Source organism: Meriones unguiculatus, chromosome 7 (assembly GCF_030254825.1).
Source record: "Meriones unguiculatus strain TT.TT164.6M chromosome 7, Bangor_MerUng_6.1, whole genome shotgun sequence".
Classification (NCBI taxonomy): Eukaryota; Metazoa; Chordata; class Mammalia; order Rodentia; family Muridae; genus Meriones; species Meriones unguiculatus.
In genome coordinates this window covers 110,571,196-110,590,593 of record NC_083355.1, presented here as the reverse complement: position 1 = coordinate 110,590,593, position 19,398 = coordinate 110,571,196, and the positions used below count along the sequence as shown (strand labels likewise).

The window sequence follows — 19,398 nt, the reverse complement described above, 5'->3', positions numbered from 1 at the left end:
CCAAATTTCTATCAAAACTGATAGGAAAAATGTAGCCCTCGAAATCACATAGCTAAGCCAGAAGCAGCTGCACATACCTGTACACAAGCACCCAGGAAGCAGAGGCAGGATAATAGCTGCAGACAGACTGAGGTGACCCCTCAGTAAGACCTTCCCCAACTCTGAGTACTTCAACCTTACACAGCCATGGCCGAGCACAACTGATCTGCATGATAGTCACTGCTCCACTGAGATTCTCCAGCTACAATCCTCCATTATTGTGCCAGTATGTGTGATCACAAATAATTGCTTTGTCTTAATTTTGTTCAAACAAGACTTTGCCATGTAGCCTATGCTGAGCTTAACTTGTCACCCCCCTGCTTCAGACTATGGATGCCAGGATGAGAATGCGCCGCCGTGCCCAGCTCTAAGAGGTTTTAACATTAAGTAGGTAGAAACAAAAACAAGGCTGAGCTAGGTCTGTTCAGTACAGGGCTTTCACAAGTGCTGAGATCATGTGTTAGTGACTCTGAAGCACAATCCAGCTCTGCCTGTGTTGCACAAACACTGTGCTCCTCCGCTTTCTTCACCATGGCCATTATCAGTTTGGATTAGTAAAATTTGAAGCACTGGCTATGACTTTTCCAGTTTTCATCATTCCTATTCCCACCCCATCCTCCTCAAATTGTCAGGTGTATTATTATCATACGCATAACACACAGGAACTTGGAACACTCCTTCAAGGTCACATTACCAGTATATCTGGAGAGAGGTTCAGATTTATAAATTCACACAAAGATCTTTAATCCAGAGCAAAGTATGGTAGTGCAACACTAACAATCTCAGAAATGCAGGTAAAGGCAGAAAGGATTCAAGGTTATTCCCCCATTAAACAAGACCAGCCTGGGGCTGGAGAGCTGGCTCAGAGGTTAAGAGCTCTTCCAGAGCTCCTGAGTTCAATTCCCAGAAAGCACATGGTGGCTCACAACCTAAACAGGGATCTGGTGCCCTCTTCTGGCATGCAGGTGTACATGCAGATAGAACACTCATCATCATAAAATACATACATAAATCTTTAAAAAGGGGCCAGCTTGGGCTACAAAAGACCATATCTCAAAAGAAGAAAAAAAAAAGGTAAAAATAGTTGTTCATCCTAATTTAGGGAGAGAGGGGAGGAAGGATCCTTATGTCCACATTAGTATCCACGATAAAATGGGGGAAAGATAAATCATATGAATTTTTTCTCTAATTTACCTCAACTCAAAATGATGTCATCTAGCTACTGTTTCATCTAATTCAAAAGTATGTAACAGATACATGTATCTATTGTGCATACACACACACAAGCACATATACACCTCATCTAATTAAAAAGCATATACTACATATATCTGTAATGTATATTACACATGTAAGTAAGCACAGGGACTGGAAGATGGCTCAGCAAGTAAAAGTACTTTCCTTATAGGCCTGCTGACCTAAATTCAACTTCTACAACCCACATAAAAAGCATGATGTGGTAATGTGTCTGCTGTAATCTCAGCACCTCCTATGGGAACATGGGAAGTGAAGAGTAGAGAACCGAGCAGAAGTTCACACGGCAATGGCAGAAACAAGAGACTCAGCTGGAGAGATGGCTCATCAGTTAAAAGCACGACTTCTGTTCCGGAGGAACCAGGTTGAATTCTCAGCACCTACATGACAGCTCACATAGACATACATTCAGGCAACGCACATAAAAATAATAATAATAATAATAATAATAATAATAAAATAAAAAACAAGAGAGCCTTCAGAATCAACAAAGTAAGCACTGCCAAAAGCTGTTACTCATACACCATGGAGAAAGTCAAGCAGTAAGAGTGGTGTGTGTGTGTGTGTGTGTACGTAGCTACCAACTCTCTTACACTTAAATAAAAACGAACACATCTGTTAAACACTAATTTGCCTGTTTGAGCATCCAAATGTCCCAAGAAGAAACATGTATTAGATTTTAAACAGAAAACTCAGGTTTTCCCATTTAACATTAGATATTACACACAGAGCAACAGGACTGAGGATATGAGCTCAGAGACAGAACACTTGCCAAGTACGCAGGAGACACTAGGTACAGAGGAAAGAACGAGGAACACACACACACACACGAAAAAAATACAGTGCTAAAAGCGATTTAAACCATCTTTTGCCACTGTTTAGATTCTAACAAAAGAAAAATAAACACCTCAATTTTGAACAAACTGAACCAAAACCTTAAGAATGAAGACTACCTGCTAGGTCCACACCATAGATGTCCCTGAGCTATGTACAGCAGAGTCTATCTTCCATCCCTGAAAACATCAAGCCATACTTAACAGTAATCCTCCCCCAACCCCAGGCATGATTACTCTTTTGTTGGGCCTAGTGATGCATGCCTGTAGTCTTAACACTTTGGGGTGTAGATAGGAAGATCAATAGTTCAAGATCATCCTCGGCTCTGTGTAACTTGAAGGTCAGGAAAATATTAAAAAATAAACTGTTTCCTGTTCAACATAATGTAAGTGGTCCCCAGCATGATGCTCAGCCTCACCTCAGGCCCATAGCAATGCATGCAGTGGAAAATGAAGTGGGACTTGAGACAGAGAGCCAAAATAAAAACTTTGTCCTTTTAGGTTTAATTTTTTTTAGGTATTTTTCACAGACAGAAAACTAACGCAGCACTGTCAATGTGAAAATGTAGACTATAACCCTAGCACTGAAGCATCAGAGGCAGAAAGATAGCAGCAAGTTCAAAGTCAGCCTGGACTACACTGCAAGCTCATGTCAGCAAAAGCTTAGAGAGAGGTCTCAAAAAAGGAAAATGATGGGGCAGGAATATTATATATGCAACAGAAGGAAGCTTGGTTTATCCTTTTAAAGTGAGGTCTGGTACTACTGACCAAACTTCTGTAGCAAGCACCAACCTTCTAAACGCACTAACAACTTCAGCTCTAGCCACCCATCAAGCTCAAAGTTCTCACACTCAAAGATAGTGCCTCCACAACTTTTTTTAAAGACCTAATCTACAGCACATTTTTAAAACACAGAAATACCACATAACAAGCTGAGCTCGGTGACTCTAGCACTCTGGAGGCCGAGGCAGGAGAATGGTCTGGAGTTTGTAGCCCTGCTGTGCTACAGAGAAACTATCTTGGGGGATGGGGAAGCAGCACCTAACATTGAGTTCCCAACCTGAACAAACCCTGGGTTCCAAAACACTGTAAGACAGTCCAAAGTATGGCCTCAAGTTCCTATACAGAGAACACCTGACTGGAACATCATGCATTCCAGGACTACTCCAGATGGGGCATGATCGACAGCTACTCCACTCTTTTGATGCTCTACACTCTAAAATCTGACCCTTCTCATAGGAGAAACACACAGAAACAAGACACCCAAGGCTGTTCACTAGAGCCCTATATGCAACACCACAGGACAGACTGGAACCCATTTAAGTATCATCAGTGGGAGACTGTTTAATTACAGTAAATGCTTAGAAAATAATAACATGCCACATTAAAAAAAACATAATAGTAATTCACAGAGTATTAAAAAATGCTCACAATGTCAGGTGAAAAGGTTGTACAATTATGATAACAGCATTTACTAAAATCTCAATCTATACAATAAGTCAAAGCACTTTACATAACCAATTATCTTAACTCTATCACTGCAAATGCAGACAGAAACAACTTCCTGGGCTGGAGAGATGGCTCAGAGGTCAAGAACATTCACTGTTCTTCCAAAGGTCCTGAGTTCAATTCCCAGCAACCACATGGTGGCTCATAACCATCTATAGTAAGATCTGGTCTGCAGGCAGAATGTTGTATAAATATTAAATAAATCTTTAAAAGGAAGGAAGGAAGGAAGGAAGGATGAACTTCCTAAGTTCACTGGATCTCCATGTACTCTACTCTATGGTACCTCTACATCTTGCACAATATGTACCCTTACGTTTCGAAAAGCAGACCACGATGGATTCTATGGCTAATTAGCCAGTGAAAGTCATCACTTATTCTATGTTAGTTATACTAAAGTTATTTAGAACACAGATACTTTTCCTTTTTAAACTCAGGCTGGCCTAAATACTCAATACTCCTGCTTCAGCCTGCTGGGTATTCAGACTACATACATGGGACACCATGCCTGGTTACAATATTAAAAACTTATGAAAAGGTGGACCATCAATCCAGTACTTAATAAGCAGCACTCAAGCAAATGATGTAATAGGTTTCACTCAAAGGAAAAAAAGTATTATGAAGTCCAAGACCAAACTGTCAATTCCAAGGTGGCTGAAGAAAAAGGATGTATGTTGTTCAAAGGCTAGGTCACTTTTCTTTTTTTCCTAATGGTGTTTTTGATCTGATAAAGATGTATTTATTTAATTGTACGAGTGTTTTGCCTGTCTGCACTGTGCATGTGCCTAGGGTGTTGAATTCTCCATAACTGGAGTTCCAAATGGTTTTGAGCAACTATGTGCTGGGAACTGAACCTGGGTCCTCTTCAAAAGCAACAAGTGCTCTTAACTGCTGAGCCAACTCTCTAATTCCTAAGGGTGTTTCTAACTGTCCCTTTGCTACAGACTAAAAGGGGGGAAAGGGAAACACTCCTATAATCAACTTTCTGAAGACAACTTAAAAATGAATGGAACCTGGAAAAACTTAAGAGTGCATCAGAAAAGCCAGATACATTAACAGACAATATTGAGTATTAATGCCAAGCAGTACAATTTAAGTGTTTGTTGTCGTAACTCTGCCTGTAATCCCAGCACTGAGAGGTTTACACAAAAGGATCAGGAATTTAAGGCCAGCCTGGGATACATGAACACTACCATTAAATAAACAAATAAATAAATAAATGTTTCTTATAATCAGCCTATTTCTTAACCACAAAACTGTAAAAACTATCATAAAATATAAAATGCCCTATGGGTATAATCTAAAAGGAAAGCAAATCAAGCCAGGCATGGTGGTGTGACCCCTTGATCCCAGCAGATGTAGATGGATCTCTTCTGTAAGTTCAAGGCCAACCTGGTCTACAGATCAAGACAGCTGGGCTACACAGAGAAACTCCATCTAGAAAAATTGGGGGAGGGGTCAGGCACGGCAGTACACGCCTTTAATCCCAGCACTCAGAAGGCAGAGACAGACAGTTCTCTGGTCTACACAGTGAGTAAAGCATAGCCAGGGATACAGAAAAAACCTGTCTCAACAACAAACAAACAAACAAAAAACTGGAGGGAAGAAAGAAAACCATGATTTAAGCTTTTTTCTTATATTACTATTATTTTATGTGTATGTGATCTGAGCATGTCATTGCTCACATATGGCAAAAAAAAAAATACTGTATGGAGTTGATTAGCTCTTTCAACCTTTACTTGGGTTCCACTGATTGAACTTGGATGTACTTTATCTTCTGAGCCATCTCACTCACCTGCCCAAATGCTAAGTTTTAAAATACACAGACTTGGAATAATGGTGCACATCTGTGATCTCAGCAAGGAAAAGGATAAGACATACAGGAGAAATGCCAGTTTGCAGACAGGCTACAATGCATAACATGTCCCTATCTCAACCAACTTCTTATAAACACATACACACACACAACCGGGACACCAAACATGATTCCCAACACAAAATGAAATAAAATACTAAACAATAAAAATACGGTATGGAATCCAGAATTCATTTATGTACCAACCTACAAATCAGCACCTTTAAAATTATCAAGCATCAGGCTGGCAAGATAGTTCAATAGGTAAAGGCACCTGTCACCAAGGCCTTACAATAACCTAAGTCAATACACAGGACACATGGGAAAGAACTTGCAAGTTCTTCTCTGACCTTCACATGCCCCCTGTGGCATACACTCTACTGACATACATACACACAACAATCAACCCATTCACAAAAGTAAACAATGTTTAAAAAAGTATTAAGGGCTACTTTTGAGCTCCAATTTAACCAATTTTAAAAGGATCTAGCTTAGTTAGGTTTCTGTCAGCTGTTATAAAACACCATGACCAAAAGTAACTTGGAGAAAGAAAAGTTTTATTTCAGCTTACAGTTTAGAGTCCATCACGAAGAAGTCAGGGCAGGAATTCAAGGCAGGAGCCTGAAATCAGGAAAAGCAGAAGCCATCGAGGAACAATGCTTACTCACTTGCTTAGTCTGCTTTCTTATAGAACACAGGACCACCTGGTCAAATATGGTACTGCCCCCAGTGGGCGGGGCATTCCCATATCAATCATTAAGCAAGGCCCTAAGGACTTGCCTACAGGCAATCTGATTAATTTTCTCAATTGAAGCTGTTTCCCTGATAACTTCAGCTTGTGTCAAATAGACAAAAAAACAACAACAAAAAACCTAACTAACCAGGACAGAAACTAATACAGCTATGTCACTGCTTTGTCCTATGTCACTGCTTTGTACACTATGAGCTGATATTGTACAATTAGTTAAAAGCTGTTGTGGATAGTGAACATACAGTATTAAAAGCACAAAAAAAATTAGTAGGTAAGCATCCAAATGTTCTTGTTTAAAACTTGCCTAGAGGCAAAATGAAGGTTAAATTTAAGTGTACTGTTAACATAAAGTTGACTTACCAAGTATGAAATGTTTTGCTGGCTGGGTGTGGTGGGGGTGTGGTGGCACATGCCTTTAATCCCAGCACTTGGGAGACAGAGCAGGTGGATCTTTGTAAACTCAAGACCAGTTTGGTCTACAGAGGGAGTTCCAGGACAGCCAAGGCTACACAGAGAAACCCTGTCTCTAAAAGAAAGAAAAGAAGGAAGGAAAGAAGAAATAAATGCTTTGCTGAAACCAAAAAATTTAATTGTTATCAAGCCAGAAGACATTTTTTGCAAGTAAATATGGTGGTGTTCAAGTATGCTCCTAAGTGTGTTTATAGAAGACAGCACTCCAAAAGCCATAATCAGCATTTTGGAGATAGGGAGATTTGTCCTCAGTTAAGTGCTGGACACAGTCATGAAGATCTGAGTTCAGATCCCTAGCACATACACCCCACCTAGGCACACCCATACCCATACAAAGTGAACTCCAGCTCTGTAATCCTAGCCCTTTGGGAAAGGGAAGAGGCATAGGAGGATCCCTGGAACTCACTGGCCAGCCAGTGTAGGTAGCTGAATGGACCCCAGGTCCAGAGAGACCTGGCTCAAAACAAAAAACAAACAAAAAAAAAAAAGTAGAGCACAATAGACAAAGACATTCAGTGACAATCTCTGGCCTCTCCAGGAATGTGCAAAGATGTATGCACTCTCACCCACACATACATGTGTTTTCCAACTAGGAAACTATTTTTCCAAAGATTACCTAATACTTTTTCTTTAATAGTGTCCCCCCCCTCCTTCAATTAGTCTGTTTTTATTCTTTAATACTGCTTTGGTTTTATTGTGTTGTTCTATTTAGGTTTTTTGTTTTGTTTTGTTTTGCTTTGCTTTGCTTTGGTTTTTCTGAGACAGGTTTGTTCTGTGTAGCCTTGGTTGTCCTAGAACCCTGTAGACCTTGAAGTTATAGAAATCGCCTGCCTCTGCCTCCCAAGTGCTGGGATTTTAGGCGTGCACCACCACCCAGTCCCCATCCTAACACTTTTTATGGGTTCTAGCCACCAAAGTTTACTACACTAAGAAGTATTGCTGAGAACTGATGCATTTGTTTATAACAAGAAACCTTTAGCATAAGATACCAATGAAATAGAAGACTTTACAAAAAAACCCTTTCTCATGGTTGGGCATGGTGGCACAGGTCTTCAATCCTAGCACACAGTGAGTTAGAGGCAGGCAGATCACTGTGAGTTCCAGGCCAGCCTAGTCTATAAAGCAGAGTGCAGGACAGCCAAGGCCACACAGAGAAACCCTGCCCAGAAAAGGAAAAAAACAAAAACAACAAACAAACAAACAAAAACAATCAGTCAATGGAATAAGAAAAAAAAGGCCGAGAATGGTTACATTAGCCTATAACCCCAGTACTATGAGACAGGAAGATTACTGGCACTTGCTAGCATGTCAGTCTAATCAAAATATTGAATTCAAAAATGGGGTCCATTTCAGCAAATGTCAATTCTAGCTAAATAAATAAGGCTGGATTCTCCTGTCAGCTTCTGCATTTCATCCACTTCAATAAATCGTTTTGACTGATGCATACAAATATAACCTAGCACCATATCCTTTTCCTAATTTACAAAATGAGGGTTCATTGAATTACACATATCTTCCAAGAATTAACAGGTCTTAAAGCACCCTGGTATAAGCAATCTTACACAACGCATCTGTACTGTGGGAAGCAGACCCAACAGCAGAAACAAGCTTTCCAAAGCCTGGATTCATGCTTAAAGCTCTATTTACTGGCCACAACAAATACTGCCAAGTTGTTTTCCTTGAGGTGACAGCCTTACTTATTCTCAAGTTTAAGTGTCTGACAAATAGGCAACATAAGTATCACCAGTTCCGTGAAAACAATATCATTTTTAAGTCAATCCACACAAAGTGCTCTTCCTCAAAATTTCCATTCTCCATTCTACTACCACAAGACAATCTGAAGGGTCAAGCTTTTATAAAATTAGCATTTTTCTCTGCATAACTGGGGATGGAACCCTGGACTTCATTCCTGCCAGGCAATTTCTGCTCAGGGCCTCCACTGAACCACATACTCCCAGCTAAAGCTGGCATTAAGCAGAACTTTTCCACCCAGCTCTAAAAGGTACCATAATTCTAGCATTAAAAGGCTGAGACAGGAGAAGCACAAGTTAGAAGCCAGCCTGGATGATAGCAAAACCCTGTCTCAAAAAAGAAAGAAAGAGAGTGAGAGTGAGAGAGGAAAAAAAGAGAAAGAAAGGCAGACAGACAGGCAGGCAGAGAGAAGTGGGGGAGGGAGGGCAAGAAGAGGGAGAGAGGGAGGGAGGGAAGGAAAAAGAGAAAGAGAGAAAGAAAGGAGGAAGGGAGGAGAAAGAAAAAGAAGAAAGAAAGAAAGAAAGAAAGAAAGAAAGAAAGAAAGAAAGAAAGAAGAGGTGGGTCACATCTTTAATCCCAGCACTCCTGAGGCAGAGGTAGGCAAATCTGAGTTCAAGGCCAGCCAGCCACTGTCTGAAAAGAGGAGGAAAAGGAAGAAGAAGAGAAAGAAGAGGAGGAAGAGGAGGAGGCAGAGGAAGAAGAGGAAAGGACTCTTTACCTGGGGTGGGGGTGATGGGATATGACAGAGGAGAAAGCAGACAAGAGATGGAGAAGGGGCAAATGTGACAGAAGGACATTATACACTTGTGTGAAAACATCACAGTGAAGCCCACTATTTTGTAAAAATCAAAACACAAAAAAGCCTACATTGTAACGCTAATAACAGATAAAGCACTATCTATCTGCTGTCTTGAGACAGGGTCTTAACTTATTATATACTTTAAGCTGCACTCACGCCTGAAAACCTCCTCCACTTCCAGTGCTGTGATTATAGCCGTGCATCACCCTGCACACTTCCACAAGAGTGGCACCATAGATTCCTAAGGCTCAGGCAGCATTCCTCACCACTGCCTTCACACCTATCAGTGCAAATGTCAAGACAAAATCAACAGAGGTTCTCAACCCTTTTAAAATGGCCCAGTACCTTTTCTCCTGCACCAGCAGACCACACTAAGCCATAGCCACCTTGTATCTACCTTTGACTTCAGTCCTCCCACTCTCTTCCTGGTAAAAGCCCCTTATACACTTAAGAGAACCACACTGTCTTCTAATTCTCACTATCTCTTCCAACAACTTCAACAACAATCTGAGAGTGTAGCATAGATGCTAAGTCACTGATACTGGTACAAATAACGATTTGGCCACTATCATATGGCAAGAATAGAATAAAATGTCCAAATTAATATATGCTTTGCATTACTGCAGTGGTTCTTAAACCAAAAAACCATGCACCTAAGAGTACAACTGGAAAAGTCTGAAGACATCTATGTGTCTGCAACTGTCAGAAGTTACTGGGTTAAATCTGCTGGACCCACTAAGCAGGTCAGAGGTACTATGAAAAACCCTAGACCACATGTGCTTTGATGTCAACAGCACTTGGGTGAGAAACTCTTAATGGACTTCCAGAATTTTCAAGTGTTTTTAAAAAGCTTTTGTTTCCTCTATAATTTTTCACCCCTACGGCAGTCAAAAAATACCAGCTTTTTCCAAAATATAAATGCAATTATACACAAGGTTTAGACAAAATATACAGCCTTGAGCACAACGTTATGCAATGATTCAATTCATTCTGACCATTCATTCTCCTGACACATCTATGATCCAATCCCAACTTTTATGTCCAAATTTGACAGGCATACCAAAAACCACACTGGCTATCAAACACAAAATATCTAGGAAATCACAACTCAATCAAAGGCACGAAATCAATGGCAAGTGACAACAAAACAGAAAAAAACATGGTATGCCATGGAGATGTGCGCTTAGCAGTTATAGGGCCCTCAAAAAGCAAATTAATTAGGAGGAAGGCCTGTCCTCCTGAGTTAGGCAGGCTGTGGTTTCCCTGTATTGTTTAAGAGTCCCGGCACGCTCTGGGTTAAGACAGGACAGCTTCCAGACACAAGCTACTTTACATTATTTCTAATCTGAAGTCTTCCTTTTAGGGTGTGCATCCATTTTTTTTTAAACTACTAATATATCAGAGCAGTCAACCTGAGCTATTACAAGGTTACATCACACCAACCATTCACATTTATCTGAATCCCACTAAAAAATGCCAAATATCCTTATAGACTCTGTTCTCGTGCTTCTTTCCTCTCGTTCCGTGAAGAATGAGTTATAGGGAACTCTGCGAATTTTACAACTACATTAATTAAGCCTAACAAATGTTATCATTACAGAAATACATCTCACATGTCACTGAAGAAAAACATCAGGGTTGAGTGAGGCTAGGGTATGAGAAAGAATAGCCCATGAAATCCATTTTTAAGTTATTAAATACAATCCCAGAGATTTCCCATTGAGGCTGTGCCCAAATTAACTGCCTCTCCTGTTATGGAAGAAAAACAGTCATACCAAGATATGTATGCCCTTGTCTACTTTTGAATCCCAACAAGAGGCTCCCAAGTATCTTTCTTAGAAAAAAAAAAGGGGGGGGGGATAAAAGAATTAAAGAAGAATCACGGTAAAGTGTGTAAAGTAGACCCAGTGAAAGCAGAAGGCCTCATAGCCTTCCCTCGGAATCACAACATCAGCGACCCGAGGGCTGGAGGGATCAGGAAGTGCGCCGAGGCCAGGTTGCCTAGTCACAACAAAGCAGGCAAGGCGACGCCCGCTGCCCGGCTTTCGGGAGCAGCCCCCGGCCCGCCAGCGCGGCCTCAGCTCGGCCCCGGCTCCTCACCCGCTCGGAAGCGGGAAGCGGAAGTGGGGGTACCCGGGGGCAGGTCGGCGCCACGGTAAAAATGGGACAAGAACGGGCCGGGAATACGCGGCCCGCCATTCCGAGCCGGGCGCCGTGCTGCTTCGGGACCTTGCAGGGACCCACGTCCAGGGAGCCGGAAGCCGTGGCCCAGGCCGCCCGTGCGCCTCCCCTCCCCCTCCGCCGCCCCCGGGGCCCGGCCGGCGTGCGCCTCACTCAGCACGCCAATCACTTACAACGGCATCGTCTCCGGCGCCGGCACCGCCCAGTCACTTCCCCCCCGCGACCGCCGCCGCCGCTGCCGCCCTGGGCATGATCCACCGAGGCGGGAGGGACGGGGGCCTGCCTCAGCCCCAGGGCCAACCCAGTCCCGCACCCGCGCCCCGCCGCTTTAAGCGCTTCTCCTCCTTCCTTTTCGTCCTAACATGGCGCCCGAGCGCTACCACAGCAACGTTCTAGAACCGCTGACGCCGCCACGCACACCGAGCGCGCGCCTGCGCAGTCGCTCCCGCAGCGCCGCACGGCCCGACGGGAAATGTAGTTCTTGAGGTGGGCTAGAACTCTCCCTCGGTGATCTCATGCTTTCGTGGTAGTGCGTGGGATAGGTGTGGGAGGCTCCGAGTGACTGGCAGTATTGCCTTTCCGTGGCTACGCTGTCTCGGCGAATGTGAGTGACGCGGCCCTGACAGCGATGAGAAGGGGGCGCGGTCCAAGCGGGCGCCACGTGCGGTGCAGTCCAGGCTTGGGGATGCCCCGGACAGAGGGGGAACAGTGGGGTGTTTGTTGCCCGCCGCCCCACCGCTTTGTGAGAGCACTGCTTACTAAAGAGCGTTGTGAGCCCTAAGTGTGTTAGTACCCAGCACAGAGCCTGACCTAGAAGTGTGGCTGTAGATCCTCTCCCCTGTCGGTGGCCCTCTGCATCTTTGTTGCCCAAAGGTGTGCTTCTGATGCCCACTGAGCCCAGGACGGGCGATTCTAGACCAAGGCAATAATTTAGTAAAACAGTAACCATTAGGATTTTGGTGGAGTTTTATTTTATTTTATTTTGGTTTTGTTTTGTTTTTCAAAACAGAGTTTCTCTGTGTAGCCTTGGCTGTCCTGGACTCCCTTTGTAGACCAGGCTGGCCTTGAACTCACAGAGATCCTCCTGTCTCTACCTCCCAGAGTGCTGGAATCAAAGGTGTGCGCCAACATGCCCGGCTTGTTTTGTTTTTTTATAAGACAGGGTCCCGTGTAGCTAGCTAGCCCTTAGTTTCTGATCCTTCTGCCTCCTCCTCAGTGTTGGGATAACAAGTGTGCACTACCACTACTGGTTTTATGTGATAGATTGGAATATACTTCTAGGTGTGAATATGGCTTTGTCTTGCCTCTTAAGAGTTAATCTAATTGGGCAGGTCAAGGTCCTGATTACGGGACCACCCTCAGGAAGTAAGAGTCATCCCTGGTATGATGGGTTCATCTTAAGATAATGTATGTTTCCTTCCTAAAATTTCTACCCCCCGGCACACTGCTTATGAGCCGCATGAGGTTTGGTGGGGTATGTTCGCCATTTTGTGTCATCATTAGACAGGCTCAAATATTCCTTTTCTTTTCAGCCAGAGTTTTTTAGGGCTTTCTTACTCTTTCTATAAAGCTCCCTCCCCACCACGTGTCTATCTGCCTCTAGTTGGCTGACCTCCATGCTGGCTTATCTCAGATGGCATGGCTTTCCCCCCTTCTCCTGGCAACTAAGATTTACAGCTTGCCTGTGCTGGAGATTTTCTCCTTAAACTCAATTCTTCAAGCTTCCATTTGAGCCTTTTCTTACATTCTTTTATCGATGAGATTAAGAACCCCAAGAAGGTCCCCAATATCCCTGATATCCTTTGGTGGCTCCCCATAGATTTCCACTCACTTCTTTCCTGCCTTTACATTAATGATTGGCCCAATAATTGAACCTAGTCCTACACCCTTAGATGCCATCACTGGGATGGAACTCCAGGTTTTATATGTGTCAGGCAAGCACGCTACCAAACGAGCAAGAGCAACAACTACCCTTAGGATTTTAGCAAAGACTCTTAGTTTCTGCTTTCTTGGGCAGGACCTACTTTGGCTATTGCACTCACAGAGATCTGTCTGCCTCCTCAGTGCTGGAATCAAAGTTGTGCACAGACACCACTGCCAGACATGTTATTTAAATTCTCTCTCTCTCTCTCTCACCCACCACTGTGTCGGTGAAGGTATGGGCCCAAGCTATGGCTTGTAATAAGAAGATCCTCGTGTGTTTTGCAACGGACTCAACTCCTGGTGGTCTTTTGGAGTTTCACAAATCAGGCACAACATGGGGTGTGTCTGGGCCTCGGTCTGCCAGCGTGTGGGCTAGTGTACCATCTGTGCGACTGCTCCCTGGCCACCCACTGTGTGCCACCTGGAGATCTCAAAAATACACAGAATGACAGAACAGAAACACAGAACTTGGTCAAGACAGAAGCGCTTACCTGGGGTTCGGATCCTTGGGCTTGGGAGTCCTGGGAGGTCTTAGGAATCCTGGTGAGTTTCTAAGTATGTTATGCCCAATTCATGAGACCCCGAAAGACCACCAGGAGTCCATTACAAAACACATGAGGATCTTTCTATTACAAGCTAGAGCTTGGGCTCATACCCTCACTGTTGCAGCAGTTGAGAGTAGAGCCTCATTGCTCAGGGTAGGTGGTTGATTTAAAGATTCCAGTCCCTCCCAGTGCGCCCAAAGCAGGTTAATTCGTGCCTGGCAAGTGTCTATTGGTTGAAACACAAAAGGGGATGTTGCATTTTGATCTGACTGGCTATAGGAAGGCCCCCAAACCATTAACGGTCTGGCTTCCCTTTTTGGCTGTCCTAGGGGAGAGGGTCTATCTGGGCCAGTTTCCTAGCAACTGTATCTCTGGTGGGCAGGAAAAGAATGCAGTAAGGCTGGTTCCTCCCCACAGGTGGCTGGACATGTTTCCACCTGGCTGGCCTTTGTTCAAGCTTGTGCTTTAAACTTTAAACCAATACAAAAAAATGAATTTTTAATTCTTTGGTCTCTCACTTAACCAATAAAAGAAACCAGTTTCTTCTCAGGACAATGCTAGAAATTTTACCAGCTTTTTTTAAGTGGGGTTGGGGGATTATGACTATTCTGAGAAATTAATTTGTAGTGCATATTCAGCAATTTGTAATTATAAGGGGTAGTATTACTTACCTTGACCCATGCCTTTCCCACCACAAACAAGTCAGTTGTCTGACACAGTGGCTAGAGTCCTGGCCCTGAGCTTAAGAGCAATCTTGCAGGAACCAATCACAGTTAATGTTCTGGGATACAACAAACAGTAGCCATTCTAATTTATTTCATTTCTGACACTGCTGGATCCATAACAAATTATGTCAAATCACTAACCAACACGTTACAATTACACATACACAACTTCATGTTGTAATTTAAGTTACTACAAATGTGCTATTGCAGAGTTATAATTGACATAAGAATAACATTAAACCGCTAATTTCTGTGCTGTCCGAGTATGCCTTATCTTTCCAAATATTGTCTCAATTAAGTAGTGGTCACTCGTTGCCACTTTTCTAAAGATATTTTAAAATCTTTATTTGCATTGATGTTTTGCCTACGTGAATGTCTGTGTGAGGGTGTCAGATCCTCTGGAACAGGAGTTACAGGCAGTTGTGAGCTGCCATGTAGGTGCTAGGAATTGAACCCAAGGCCTCTGGAAGAGCAGCTACTGCTCTTAACTGCTGAGCCATCTCTCTAACCCACAATGTAGTTTTTTAATGATTCTACTTTATTAAGATTCCCCCCTCACTCATTCTGACCCAAAGGAAACCTAAAAAGGCATTTTTAAAGGCAATTTTTCAAATTACTAATTTAACTTGAGCCCTTCCTCTGAAGTTCTGTGACCCAACATTGATGAATTTTTTACTTCATTTCAGGATTGTTCTTGAAAAGATACTCCGCCTACAATAAAACGAAAACAATTTATTTTTTAATATTTTAAGTCTGTGTGTGTGTGTGTGTACATGTGGCAAACAGAAGACAATCTCAGGTGTCACGTCTTACCTTTCACACCTTGTCTTAGGCCCTTTGTTGTTGGCTACTGTGTACATCAAGCTAGCTGAGCTGTAAGCTTCTGGGAACTCTGCTGTCCCTGCCTTCCATCTCACCATAGGAGTACTGGGATTACAAACACGGGCTATAGTTTCTAGCTTTATCTAGTTCCTGGACATTTGAACTCAAGTTCTCTTGAGTAGCGAGTGCTTTACCCAGTGAGCCATCTTCTTAGCCATAAGTCAGCAATTTACCAGACATTTACTGCTATGGATTTGTGTTATCAGTGTTTATGATTTTAAAGAGTATATGTTCTCTCCTTCTGTCTTAAGGCTTCTATAGCTGCAACAAAACTCCAGTGAACAAAAAGCAAGTTGGGGAGGAAAGGGTTTCTTTGGCTTACACTTCCACAATGCTGTTCATCACCAAAGGAAGTCAGGACAGGATCTCAAGCAGGGCAGGAATCTGGAAACAGGAGCTGATACAGAGTCCAGGAGGGTGCTGCTTACATGGCTTGCTCAGCCTGCCTTCTTATGTCCCAGCGCCAACAGCCCAGGGATGACACCACCCACCGTGGGCTGGGCCCTCCCTGATTGATCACTAATTGAGAAAAAAAAATGCCTTATAGCTGGATCTTATGAAGGCGTTTCCTCAACTGAGGCTCTTTCTCTGATGATTCTAGTGTCAAGTCGACACAAAACCATCCAGTACACCTTTCATAACAATCGCAAAAGACCATGGATGGGAGAATGGCACCTGAGCTCCCACCTCCAGCTGAAAAACTGCTGACAGTTGATCGCTGCTAGAGGATGAACAGTCTGTTTTTTTTAGGGGTGCAGTCCACCGTGGTTGCCCATATCCATAGGAAAGCACTAGTCAGACTCAGTGGGTTATTCAGACAAACAAACAAAGGACATCAAGTTGGAAGGGGGTGTGGGAAGGAGCCTGAGGCTGTCCCCACAGGGCATTAGGCAAAAGTAGGATCAGAATTGTATGTATATGTAAAGTTCCCAAAGACTATATTTAAAATATGTATTTATTTTTATAAAAGGACACTCAAAAGAGGAAAAGGAAATCTTAGTGTAAACCATGAACGGAGAAGAAGCTATTTCCTAAGCAACGAGGTGTGCATTTCTCAAACTCAACCAGCCTTCTATTAAATGTCAGTCACACTTCATTTTCAACTTGATATTTTTAAAAAATGAAATCTTGAGGCCAAAAAGATGACTTGGCAGCTAAGAGCACTTGTTTCTCTTGCAGAGGACCTGGGTGTGAATCTCACCCCCAACACATGTGCTCACAACCATCTGAAACTCCAGTTTCAGGAACTCCAGCACCCTGTTTCTGGCCTCCGTAGCCAATGCACACACATAGTGTACATAGATACATGCAAACAAAACAACCACACACATAAAAGAAATGACACTTTAAAAACATTGTTTTAGAGAAATCTTACCAGAAAGTCCACGGGGTCTTCAGGTCTCACCTTGCAGCACTCGTTGAGGCCCCGCATCAGCGTGGGCATCACGTAGGTCATCAGGTAGTTCCTTAAGGGGATGGACTGAGCCTCCAGCAGCTCCCTCTCCTCTCTCTTCACTTCCTCTAGCCGTTTATTCTAAGGACACAGCACATAGGCAGGGAGCGATGCATAGTCAGAAGAGGAAGAGCATGACAGCACTTGACACTGCTGGCCCCACAGGGCATTAGGGCTGGACCCTGCTAAACAATGTCACTGTGGCATTTCCAGTTAGCAGCAAAGGGTGGAATAGTGTTATGACAACAGCCAGTGCACTGAGGAAGCCAACCTTGAGCTAACTAACTTTCCTTTGGCTCTGTTTTTTACATGTTTATTCCTATGGCTTTTAAAAGTTTATACAAAGTTTCCTGTGTTGTTGTTCATATACAAAGTGTTAGGTTTCATTGGGGCATTTTGAAACATAATTTGTAAATTTCTTCATCCCCTTCCCCAACCCTTCTTTCTCATTTCAGAGTAGGGACCTTCAATTGAGACCATGCCCCCACCAGATTGGCCTGTGTTTCATTTTCTTGTTTGATTAGTGATGTGGGAAGGCCCAGCACCCTTTGGCCAGTGCCACCCCAGGCAGGTGGTCCTGTGTGCTATAAGAAAGTAGGTTGAGCAAACCATAGGAGTAAGCCAGTGAGCGGGACTCCTCAATGGTTTCTGCATCAGTTGCTGCCTCCAATGCCTGTCTTGAGTTCCTTTGATGGACTATGATTTGGAACTGTAAGCTTGAAATAAACTTTCTTCTCAGTCATGGAGTTTTATCACAGCAATATATAAGCACCAAGTAAGACAGTATCCCTCTGGAACCATGAGCCTAAATAAACCCTTCCTTCTTTAAGTTGACTTGGTCATGGTGTTTTGTCACAGCAATAGAAAAGTAACCAATACAGCCTTGCACAGAGACAGTTTAGAAATAAGTATGAAAATGTCAACTATGTCTAATTTGGCTCAGCAAACATTAGGCTGTTGCAATTCATCAGTCCATCAAAGTCATAAAGAACAGGGGGGCAATAGAAGAACCAGGGCACTCTTGTGCCCAGTGTTACAAAGACACACTTGCATACTACAGTGGAAACTTTTACATATGTGTTGGGGTTATCTTTTTGTGCACTGTGAAAAGATTGTCTTTGTATATTCAACTGCTAATTTCTGTACCAGCAGAGAGCTTAGTACAGACAGACTTTGGTATTATTAAGCATCATCTGTTTCAATGTTTTGTAAACATACACTTCACTCACCTTCTGATTGGTTTAATAAAGAGCTGAAGAGCCTATAGCAAAGGCAAGGGAGGAAGGCAGAACTTCTGGGCAGAATAGGAACTCTGGGAAAGAATCAGGTGGAAAGAGTCGCCAGCCAGACACAGAGAAAGAAGCAGTGCCAGGACTAAGATTGAGAAGTAATGGGCCACGTGGTAGAATATAGATTAATACACAAGTTAATTTAAGTTAAGAGCTAGTTGGGGAACAAGCCTAAGCTAAGGCCAGCTTTCATAATAAATATAAAAAGTCTCTGTGTCAGGGCTGTCTCTGACGTGAACTCAGCGGCTGGCTCTTTGATCACCGGGGGTGGGGTGGGGCAGCCTTACAAGGCCACAGAGGAAGACAATGCAGACAGTCCTGATGAGACCTGATAGGCTAGGGTCAGATGAAAGGGGAGGAGGACCTCCCTTATCAGTGGACTAGGGAAGGGGCATGGGAGGAGAAGAGGGAGGAAGGTTTGGGAGGGGACAAAGGAAGGGACGAAGGAGGGAGCTATAGCTGGGATACAAAGTGAATAAATTGTTATAAATTTAAAAATAAAATTTTAAAAAGTCTGTGTCATTATTGGGAGCTGGCAGTTCAATAAAGTCCCATTATAATTGGCCCAAATGGTTATATTTGGCATCCAACATTTATATGTATGTGTTATTAATAGCTGTTATTGTTATAATGTTGCAAAGGGACACCATGACCAAAGCAACTCTCATAAAAGCAAGTGCTTAATTGAGAGCTTGCTTATAGTTTCAAAGGGTCATCCATGATCATGAGGGTGGCAAACACACAGGCATGGTGCTGGAGCAGTAGCTGAGAGCTTTATATCCTAATCTACAAGCAGAAGGAAGAGAGACACTGTGCCTGGCATGAATTTTTGAAACCCACCAACAATGACTCACTTCCTCTAACAAGGACATACCTACTCCAACAAGGATGTAACTCCTAATCCTCCCCAGTTTATCAACTGTGGACTAGGCATGCAAATATATGAGCCTGGTGGGTATTCAAACCACCATAAGCACATACACAGTATTAATGATTTGTTTGTTCTGGGTTAGCCATCTTCTGTCTCCAGGGCTGATGGCTCTGTCAGAGCATAAGGTTGACACCTGCAGCCACTAGCTGGACTCAGTGTTTCACGAAGTCAGAGCCAAACCATCTATAGAATGAGCAGATGGCACAAGG

At 43.2% G+C, this 19,398-nt stretch overlaps 2 protein-coding genes across 8 annotated transcripts in view; both read right to left on the bottom strand.

The window, feature by feature from the left end:
• Papola (poly(A) polymerase alpha) overlaps positions 1-11,843 on the bottom strand; it is a 53,328-nt gene extending 41,485 nt beyond the window's left edge. For 3 of the 7 annotated variants that reach the window (XM_060388133.1, XM_060388132.1, XM_060388134.1), the window contains exons 1-3: positions 11,615-11,840; positions 6,599-6,764; positions 6,059-6,108 (exon numbers count right to left, since the gene is read on the bottom strand). In XM_060388133.1, the coding sequence (XP_060244116.1) occupies positions 6,059-6,108; positions 6,599-6,764; positions 11,615-11,622 (224 nt within the window). In that variant the 5' untranslated portion in view covers positions 11,623-11,840. Of the gene's footprint in view, positions 1-6,058; positions 6,109-6,598; positions 6,765-11,614 lie in introns of all 7 variants that reach the window. The other 4 variants (XM_021649424.2, XM_021649426.2, XM_060388135.1 and 1 more) reach the window with 3 other exon arrangements.
• Positions 11,844-14,696: 2,853 nt separating this feature from the next.
• The window catches only part of Ak7 (adenylate kinase 7), a 63,151-nt gene continuing 58,449 nt past the window's right edge, over positions 14,697-19,398 (bottom strand). Inside the window, exons 17-18 of the mRNA XM_021649418.2 lie at positions 16,892-17,050; positions 14,697-15,345 (exon numbers count right to left, since the gene is read on the bottom strand). Of these exons, the coding sequence (XP_021505093.1) occupies positions 15,307-15,345; positions 16,892-17,050 (198 nt within the window). The 3' untranslated portion in view covers positions 14,697-15,306. The remainder of the gene's footprint in view (positions 15,346-16,891; positions 17,051-19,398) is intronic.